The sequence below is a fragment of the Dasypus novemcinctus genome, chromosome 9 (assembly GCF_030445035.2).
Source record: "Dasypus novemcinctus isolate mDasNov1 chromosome 9, mDasNov1.1.hap2, whole genome shotgun sequence".
NCBI lineage: Eukaryota > Metazoa > Chordata > Mammalia > Cingulata > Dasypodidae > Dasypus > Dasypus novemcinctus.
In genome coordinates, this window is record NC_080681.1 from 86,084,089 (window position 1) to 86,093,736 (window position 9,648).

A 9,648-nucleotide genomic window follows, 5' to 3' on the forward strand; every position below is an offset into this window, starting at 1 on the left:
GGTTCCGGGCTCCACACTGGACCTCGCCACCTTGGGAGTTTCTCCTTCACCCTCAGCCAGGAGTCCAGCAGTCCACACGGTTCCTGCTGTGCCCACCTACTTCTCTCCCCATTGATGGGTTGAGATGGATCATAAAGTATGAACTGGGGAAGAGACCCCTCACCAAGCCCAGATCTTGTCCAAGGGAGGCCCTCCTGGGGGCTTTATGGAAGGAAGCTCATGCAGGCCCTGTTTCCAGGGGCCACATCTGGGGCTAAGAAGGAGAGGTGAACCGGGCCCAGGCCAGCTGGGCTGGGGGGGTGGCGTGGTCAGGACTGGGACAGCTGGGCCCTGGGCCCTGCCTTCTGTAGTGACCCCCGTGGGAGCGGGCTACTGGGCTGGGCCAGGGGGGCGCAAGACAGGGACTTTATCCCAGGACTGGAGAAGCATGGCCTGGCTTGGCTGATCAGACAGGGCATGGGAGAATAGGAAACCGGCCAGGCTCCAGGGGAGAGAGGCAGCATGCCCTGGGCCTCTGGGGTTTTCCCATCCTCCCTGACCAGCCAGGTTCTTAATCCCATGGTCAGCCTTCTGAGAGGCCCCACCCACTAGGCTCGGTCTAGGCAGGTGTGACAATGTGTCATTCTTTCCCCCAGAGCCCAGCCCCACTCCCAGGAAGGGCAGAAACTCAGGAGGCCTGGGGCTGAGAGGTGAGGCCCAGACTCTCCCGGCTTCTTCCTGGACCTTGGGTGCCCCTCCTTCGCCAGCCTGGGCTACATGACCTCCATACCAGCCCAGCGGCTGGGCGCCGGCCAGGGGAGGCCAGGTCCTGGCAGCGCATTACGGGGGAGGGAGGGAGGTTTCTCTCCACCACCCATGTCCCCACCCTCCCCCTCCCTCACTCTCTTCCTTACCAGCTCCTCTCGTCCTGGACCAGACGGAACCCGGGCTGGTCTCAGGCACACACGGACAGCCAGACGCCCTGCAGCAGCGCCAGGAGCCCAGACGCTGGCAGCTGGAGGGAGGCCCTGGACGCTCCTGCAGCCATGCCGGCTCTCAGCCTGCTCCTTTTGGGCCTGCTCAGCGCAGTGCCACCCGCCAGCTGTCAGGAAGGTAGCGCAGGGCTGGCTCAGCCCCTGGGGCTGTGGTGAGGAGAGGGCTGGGCCGGGTCCTGGTACCCCAGGGGAGGAGGGGGGTGTCTTCAAGCTTCCCTCACCACCACTGACACCTCTAGTTTGGAGGGGGAAGCAGGGCTGGCGGAGAGGAAGCCTCTGAAGGCAGAAATCTCTGAGCCAGGCTATTGCCTGCGACTTGTTTCCCACGAGTGAGAAATGGGGGCAAGGGAAAGGCTGGAGCTAGGATTTAGGTGAGGAGCACGAGTTGGGCCCCAAGCTCCAAGAGCGGGAACTGCCCTGGAGGCGACTTGTCCTTGCCTAGAGGTGGCTGGGTCGGGTGGAGGCCTGCTCTGGGAGGACGCAGAGCTGCCGGGTTTGCTAATGGTTTGGACCCAAGTCGTTGTTGTTTCAGCTTCCTGGCCTGGGTAGGGGACGGTCCCGCACATACCTGCGCTCTCTGTGCAGCTCTGTCTATCTCTTGCTGTGCGGCCTTGAGCAAATTTCTGCCCCCTGCCGACTCAGTTTTCTCACCCATAAGGTGAGGACACCCTGTGCACCTGCCAGGCCTGCCGCCAGGTCAGGGGTGTGGAAGAGCTTTGCACCAGTGAAGCACCGCACCCCGAGGTCTGCCCCCCCCCGCCCCGCGCTGTCTTCTGCAGCCTAAGCCTTGGGAGCCTGCAGGTGGGACTTGGGTGTGGAGGGGGCTTGCAAAGATGCTTCTAGGCACCACCTCTTTGCTCTGCTCCTGAGCTCTTATGAATGCCTGCTTCCAGGTCTTCAGCCCTCTGAGCTGAAGATCAGAGAGACTGAGTGACTTGCATATGTCACACAGTAGGGCAAGAAGGGGCAGGACTCAACTCTCGCCCCAGGCTCTGCCCTTTGCTCCATGTGCCCACCTGAGAAGCCACTGGGAAGGCGGAACAGGATGAGGCTCCTTGGTGTGTCTGGAGGAAGCAGGGGGGGGGGCCTCCCAGGGCTTGAGGCTTAACTAGGCCTGAGCACCCACTGGCCCAGGAAGCAGCAGATCTGAAGCATTGTTTCAGATGCTTCGGAAATAATGCTTCAGGGCTGTCGGGCCAGAGACCAGGCAGGGGTCTGGTCGAGTTTCTCTGGGGGAAACAATTAACCCAAAACATTGCTTTTTTGGCAAGCAATAGACTTTCTTTTGTCTCTTGTCCCTGGAGATAAGTGAGGTTTGACCAGGCCTCCTGCCAGAGAGTTCCTAGACTCCCCCCTTCTTTCCCAATACCTGCCAGGCTCAGAGAAGAGGCAGAGCTTTCACTGCAGCAGGAGATCATTAGGGTAGACTCAAGGAAGGACTTTTGAGCAGGAGTGAGTGAGATTTTTTTTTAGAGGTACCAGGGATTAAACCTGGGACTCTGTACATGTGAAGCAGGTGCTCAATCATTGAGCTATCCTGGCTCCCCAGCAGAGTGAGATTTTTGATGCTTAGCCTGGGCTCCTCAAAGCAGAGTATGGCCCTGGGGATGCAGGTGTTTTGGCCTGGAAGCAGGACCCCTGAGGAGCCTGCTGTTGGCCTCTGTCCCCTCCTACCTGCTGTGTGTCTTTCCTCCACCTGGCTGACCTCTCTGTGGCTCAGGATGCACAGCAAGCTTAGGAGAGAGGGTAGCCCTGAGTGGCCTAAGGGCACAGCCTTCTGGGAAACCTTGAGGGTGTGAAGTGGTGTCAAGTGTCAAAGGCAGAAAGGGGGCAGGGCAGGACCTTGGCCTGGTCTCTGGCCCTAAATCCCTGGGCACCTGGTACCTCTTTAAAAAATGGGGTTTTTGAAGCTTCTTCCTTGGCCTCCAAGACTGAGAGGAGAGCTGGCTCTGCCAGTCGTCTCCCTGTCCCGGGCCTCTTTTTGGGCAGTCGCTGCCGCCCTAGCTGAGCAGCCCCACCTGCAGCCCTCTCCCAACCCTTCCCAGCCCTGAGAAACCTCTGGTTACAGAACAGGCTCTTCCAGATGCCAGCCCAGTGGTGTCAGCCCTGGCCGCCCTCGCCCGTGCGCGCAGGGAGGGGGCAGGAGGCCTGCACCTGCCCTTTGCTCCTGAGGCCTGAGCACTGCCCGGGAGAGGCGCCCTGCAAGTGCCGAGCCACAGGGAGCCGGAAAGGCCCGGGTCTGCCTGGATCCAGGACACGGCGCCCGGCCTGCTGCCGCCGTGGCCCTTCACCCTTCTTCCAACTCCCGTGTTCCCTCTGAGCTGCCTTCCCAAGCCCCCACCCCTTAAGCTCGGTGGGGCCCTCGTTCCCACCCTGCCACCCCAGGTATCTCCTCTGGCCCTGGCCGCCTGCTGATGGCCTCCTGGAGCGGCCCCAGCCCTCGGCTCCCTCCCCCTGGCCCGCGCTTCGCGCCCCCACCGTGGGCCCCGCCAGCACAGCCCACCCGCCCCCCTTTCCAGGCCTGGGAAACCTGCAGCCCTGGATGCAGGGTGTCATCGCCGTGGCCGTGTTCCTGGTGCTCGTAGCAGTCGCCTACGCCGTCAACCGCTTCTGGTGCCGGGATGAGCCGTGAGTGAGGGCGGCCGGTGGGGCCCTTCCCTCACCAGCAGGGCCGGCCCCGCGCACCAGCTCTAGGCTCAGGGAGAAGGGCCCCCGAAATCCCGAGCCCTGTCCTCTCACGGTGTGGAAGGGAGCCCGAGGCCCACGGCGGCAGGGCGAGTTGTTGCAGCCAGGACTAGAGCTCAGGCTTGCCGGCTCCAGAGTGGGGCTCCGGAGATTGCGGGAAGCGCCTTCTCCTCATGCAGTCTCAGTGCTTCTCTCTGCACCGACAGGGTGATAGTGAGGCCTGCGGTGGGGTCAGCCACTGTGCTGCACGCTGGAGGGACAGAGGGGGAGTGGGACAGACTACAACTCCTGCCCTCACAGACTCACGGCCTGGAAGGGAAGGTGACAAGAAGTGAGCGATCGCGAGTGCAATTCTTGTCGCTATCCGAAAAGTGCGGAGCGCGCTGTGGGGCTGGGGCTGCGGGCATTCGAGGAAGGCTTCCCTCGTCGTACATTTACTTATCCTGAAACCTGAAGAATGAGGAGGAGGCAGTCACCAATTTAGGCCGAGGGAAAGGTATACCTGGGGTCCTGAGTTTGGGGGTGTGGCGCCAGGGCTGCTGGGTGCTGACGTACCAAGCCCGAGGGTGGAGGTGCTGAAATCCGGCCCCCTCGGTGCTTGCCAGGCTAGCACCCTGGGACAAGGCTGCGTCTGTCCAGAAGGGCATCTTTCACTACCTCTCACCAAGATGGCCTGGGTGCTAGCAGCAGCCTCGCCTGGCCCCCTTAGGAAGATACAGGAAGCTCCGTGGTTGGGGTGGAGCGGGATGGGCCAGGCCTGCAGGAGGCTGGAGAGGTCAGCCGGGCCTTGTGCGTTAATTAACCCAAACCTGGGGCTGTGACCTTAGAGCGACAGGAATCCACCGGAAAGTTTTTAAGGCAGCTTCGGCATGCGATGTGGCCCTCGCACTCACCCTGGCTGCCAAGTGGTGGCGGCACAGGAGGGGGCCGGTCAGCAGGCCAGGAGACCAGCGAGGAGGTCCTGCGGGAGACCAGTAGAGAGTGTGCACTGTCGGGTGGCAGCGCAGGAGGAGGAGGGGCCAGGCCTAAGGCCATCTAGGAGGGGATGCTGGGGGCCGGCGGATGGAGGGAGGGCAGGGAGGGCCGGGAGGGCTCCAGGCTCCTGCCCGGGACCATCTACCGAGGCAGAGAATGCAAGAGGAGGAGCAGATCCGGGGGGAGCTGCTGAGTTTAACTGGAGTCTGTGGGCTGCCCGAGGAAAGCCAGCCAGGGTCGAGGGGTGACCTTCGTGAGGGCAGTTTCTGCCGTGGTGGGGGCAGAGGCCTCACTGCAGTGGGTTTGAACTTGAGTAGGATGCTTTCAGTCAGCAAACCTTTCTCTCGCCGCTGGCCCTTGCTCTGCCTTCAGCGGCCACTGACCATGTTTCTCCTATGCCCGAGGAAAGTCCTGGAGGAACTGAGGGCCTGCACCAAGGGGTCCTTTGGAGGCTGAGCGGAGGCCAGAACGGAAGCAGCAGTGTGGGCTGGGGGGGCTGGAGAGCGGCCTGGGGCATAGGAGAAGTCTTTTGCAAAACTCAGGCCCAGATCTGAGGCCCCCACAGCAAGGAGAGGAGAAGGCGTGAGGGTCCCGGGGTGGGGCCAGATCAGGCTGCTGGCCGGTCCTGCTGGGCACAGGTGGTTCGTGAAGGGGTGGGCTCTGCCCCTTGGGCTCGTGGGAACCGGGACCCAGAGGGGGGCCTGAGCGGCAGGGGACCTGGGGAGCCCCATGACGTGTCCATCCCCAGGGAGCCTGGGAACCTGGTCATGACTGTGGGAGACAAGGCCGACGGGGTCCTGGTGGGAATGGATGGAAGGTACTCCTCGATGGCGGCCAGCTTCAGGTGAGGTGCCGGGGCAGGGCCTTGCGCCCGGGGGGCTTCTGAGGGTGGGGAGGGGCGCAGCGGAGAGAGCGGGCTCAGTGAGGGGAAGGGCTCATGGGGTGCTGGGCTCTGGGAGGACTCCTGGGCTCCATGCCCAGGAAGGGGACAGGGGCTTGGTGGGGGGCGGTCTCAGTCAGTGGCTTGGGACTCAAGAGGGGAGTGGGCATGGGGGAGAGGGGGTCAACAGAAAAGGGGACTTGATGATGGGATGGGGGGAATCCTGGTATGGGAAGGGGCCCAGTGGGGGAGGGGCCTCGGAGGGAGAGGGGCTGCAGCGCTGTGGTGCTGAGAGGCCTCTGGTCTCAGGTGTACAAGACCACATATGGCCAGGGGAGCCCCCTTCTGGGAGTCAAGTATTTATTCCGGAAGATGCTGCCCTCACAAGTGCAGGATGGGGCAGGGAGGGGGGTGGGATGGAAGGTGTAATGGCACCCCAGGCTCCTGTCGTCCTCTTTCAGGTCCCCCGAGCATGAGAACGCCTATGAGAATATCCCTGAGGAGGAGGGCAAGGTCCGCAGCACCCCCATGTGATCCCCCCTTGCCTGTGCCCTGCTCCCCTGTGGGCCCAGCCCTGAGGCTGCCAGGCACCGTGACTGAGGGCCACCTCCTCCACCCAGGCCACCTGCCTCCCTCTCTATGCAGAAGTTTTCCACAGGGGGCTGACTGCCCCCAACCCCAGCCAGCTCCTCTTCTCCCCTGAACTGTAGCCCACCAAGGTCAGAGCTCAGATGGAGTCCAGGCTGGGCTCAGCTGGGGCTCTGGGATCTCCCGGGGCGGGGGGGGGGGGGGGTCTCCCGTCCAATTCAGAAGAGCTTTCTGAAGAGGACAGTGAGCTCAGCACTTCCCACCCTGTCTCACGTCTCCTCCCCCATCACTGTGGAAATGGGCCCTTATTTCTAGGAAATAAAGACTTTTTGTATTTCTGGGATGAAGCCCCCAGGGCTCAGAAGCAGCCCCTCAGGCATCCAGGGAGGCTCAATCTTGCTTTCTGAAACTGGACAATCACCTTCTGAGGCCACCGTCAGGGTGACTTTGGGGGATTATCCAGAACCCCCAACACCCAGGGAGCAGCGGCCGAGAAGGGGCCGGGCTGTGTCCACGTCGGGGATAAAGGAGTGTCTGAGTGTGGAAGTGCCCGTGAGCGGGGGTGCCTGCTGTGCTCACGTGCGTGGAAAAGCTGGGGAGGAAGGGGAGGCCAGGGGCAGGGGAGCCCAGCCCGGCCACTGGGTGGACCTTGTCCTGCCAGGCCAAACCCCCTCTTTGGTCAGAGCAGTCACGATAGGCTTCCTGAGGGGCGGGGGGGGGGGGGCGGGGGGGGGGCTGACCCTGACGCAAGCGGGATCTCTTTTGTGTATGTGGGCAGGAGGAGGGTGTCAGAGGCCTCTCTGAGCGGCCCTGTGCGGCCAGCTAGTTGCAGGCAAGGCCCCTCCTGCCAGTCCTCCCCCACCCCCCTGCCAAGACTGATTCACCTGCGCACACGTGATTCTGGGCTGTTCCACCCACAGCCATCCCCACCCCCACCCCCACCCCCACCTCCAGTCCAGCTAGAATCGCAGCCTGTTCAAAGTTTTCTCATTGCTACAGCTCTCTTCCCTCTGTCATAGCCCCTCTGTCCTGGGCTTTGGGCATAGGAAATGCCAGGGGAGAAGAGACTTGCGACCCAAGAAGCCCAGATTTGAGTCCTGGGTCCCCTGCTGACTTGTGTGACCTTGGGAGAGTCACTGTCCTCTCTGAGCATCAGATTCCCCTCTGCAGAGGACTTGGTCAGTCTCGCAGCAGAGTTGGAGTAAAATCCAGCCGACTCCGAGTCCTGGGATGGAGGCGGGGGTGGGGGTGGGGGGCCAGAGAACCAGGCCCTAATGGGAATGAAGCAGGAGGGAGAGGAAAGAGGAGGTGTGACTCAGCTAGGTTGGCTGACCCTGGAGGCCTCTTGCCTGCCAGGGACTGTCAGTATCATGGGAACAGCTACAGTTTCTCTCTCTGGGTGACACCCTGAGACAGACTCACCCAGGAGCATCCCCAGATCCAGAGGTGTAGGGCAAGAGGGTAGTAGGCAGTTTACCTTGTCCCAGAGCTCTCCTCTGCCATCTGTCGCAATCTGTCCCAGCACCCTGGTTAAACATGAGTATTCCTCTGCCTCCTCCAAATTGCCCAGGGGAGAGTCTGGGCCTCACCTCTCAGCCCCAGGCCTCCTGAGCTTCTGCCCTTCCTGAAAGTGTAAAGAATGACACATTGTCACACCTGCCTAGACCGAGCCTAGTGGGTGGGGCCTCTCAGAAGGCTGACCAAGGGATTAAGAACCTGGCTGGTCAGGGAGGATGGGAAAACCCCAGAGGCCCAGGGCATGCTGCCTCTCTCCCCTGGAGCCTGGCCAATTTCCTATTCTCCCATGCCCTGTCTGATCAGCCAAGCCAGGCCATGCCTCTCCAGTCCTGGGATAAAGTCCGTCTTGTGCCCCCCTGGCCCAGCCCAGTAGCCCACTCCCACAGGGGTCACTACAGAAGGCAGGGCCCAGGGCCCAGCTGTCCCACTCCTGATCATGCCACCCCCCAGCCCAGCTGGCCTGGGCCCGGTTCACCTCTCCTTCTTAGCCCCAGATGTGGCCCCTGGAAACAGGGCCTGCATGAGCTTCCTTCCATAAAGCCCCCAGGAGGGCCTCCCTTGGACAAGATCTGGGCTTGGTGAGGGGTCTCTTCCCCAGTTCATACTTTATGATCCATCTCAACCCATCAATGGGGAGAGAAGTAGGTGGGCACAGCAGGAACCTCCAAATTGCCCCAGGGAAGACCCATCTCAAATGAGAATGATCCCTTCTCACCTCACTGGGGTTTAGGGAGCAGGCTCTAGCAGAAGGAAGAGCCCTGAGGTGGGAAAGCAGGGTCTTTGGCCCAGGCCTATTCCTGCCTTGCTGTGTGACCTGGGCCAAGGTGGTTCTCCTCTCTGGGCCTCAGCTCAATTAAAGGTGACTGTAGCTCTTGTGATTCCGCCTCTAGGCTTTTGCTCGCTCATGTGGTTTCCAGTGCCTGATGCCCTCTCACCCCACCTCTGCCAGTTTAAACTCTTCCTATTCCTTTTTCTTGGCCCAGCTAAGGTTCCTCTTCCTCTGGGAAGTCTCCTTGTTTAGACCAGAAGACAGAGTCAGGAGGCCAGCTCAGCTCCTCACTTACCAAAGGAGAGAGAGGTTCTGGGGTCTGGCCTTTGCTAAGGTGCAACCCCCTTCCTCTTTTCCAGCCTCCTGGCCTGGACCTTTCGGTTGCCCCATCTGATTCTCCTCGCCTGAGGCCACATGTGCTCCTGTCTCTGGCTCCAGTTGCTTCCTGAGGGAAAGCCTGGACCCCCTTCCAGCCGGACAGGGCCTGAAGGCAGAGCCACAGCCCATCTCCCTGCAGCAGGGCCGGCCAGGCACTCACACCTGGGAGGTCTGGCCCGGCAGGGCCAGCTATCTCTCTCTGCTCACCTGCTCCCTGGTGGCTGCTGGGGCAGGACCCCTGGCACTCTGGGGTTTCTCCAGGAGCCTCTTGAGCCCCCCTCCCCACACTGGTTCCCTCAGTTTGGGCAGGGTCAGGACGGTGGGAACCCTGGGGGTCCCTGCAGGGCCTCTACGGCACTGGCCTCCCCCCCTCCCCCAGCCCATGTTCCTGCCCTGACAGGGGGCTGGGAGCACGTAACTGCCGGCCTCAGAAGGCCTGAGCCCCCCATTTCTTATCGCCAGTTGCCACCTGCCAGCCTGGTCAGATCAGGGAGAGAAAGGAGGCTGGGTCCGGGCCAGGGCGGCGCTTAGTGACCCTCCCGGGGCTTAATCTCAGACTGGCAGACGCTGAGTGGCTCAGGCTCGCTCCTGGAGGAGGCTGATAACGCACCAGCTGGGCCCCCCACCATCTATCGGGCCGCGCAGCCTGTCCCCCGGGGTGGCGCTAGGGGGACGGGGGAGGGGGAGCCTCTGGACTCTGGGCGGGGCGGAGGCGCGCTCTCCTCCCCCATCCCTGGGGGCTGGGAGGGGATTCTGCGCTCCTTGAGTGACAGACCAGGGAGGAGCCTGGCGAGAGCAGAGGGCGGGGCTCAGGCGGGAACGCCCCGCGGGCCGAGGCGCCTCCCTCCTTCCTGCTCTCCCCGCCCCCTTTCACTCCCCTC

At 62.4% G+C, this 9,648-nt stretch overlaps 1 protein-coding gene across 1 annotated transcript; it reads left to right on the top strand.

The window, feature by feature from the left end:
- Nucleotides 1-580: 580 nt before the first annotated feature.
- Nucleotides 581-6,445, top strand: PDZK1IP1 (PDZK1 interacting protein 1). Its single transcript, XM_058303627.1, has 5 exons — nucleotides 581-689; nucleotides 897-1,092; nucleotides 3,494-3,602; nucleotides 5,383-5,478; nucleotides 5,976-6,445. Exons 2-5 carry the CDS (start codon nucleotides 1,026-1,028, stop codon nucleotides 6,046-6,048), a joined length of 345 nt encoding a protein of 114 aa, XP_058159610.1. The 5' UTR covers nucleotides 581-689; nucleotides 897-1,025; the 3' UTR covers nucleotides 6,049-6,445.
- Nucleotides 6,446-9,648: the final 3,203 nt, after the last annotated feature.

Bases quoted from the DNA above. Each gene is read 5' to 3' on its own strand.
- PDZK1IP1 (XM_058303627.1), top strand. From the start codon at position 1,026: ATGCCGGCTCTCAGCCTGCTCCTTTTGGGCCTGCTCAGCGCAGTGCCA. The intron at 1,093-3,493 runs GTAGCGCAGGGC...CCCCCTTTCCAG, and splicing joins ACCCGCCAGCTGTCAGGAAG to GCCTGGGAAACCTGCAGCCC. The intron at 3,603-5,382 runs GTGAGTGAGGGC...GTCCATCCCCAG, and splicing joins TTCTGGTGCCGGGATGAGCC to GGAGCCTGGGAACCTGGTCA.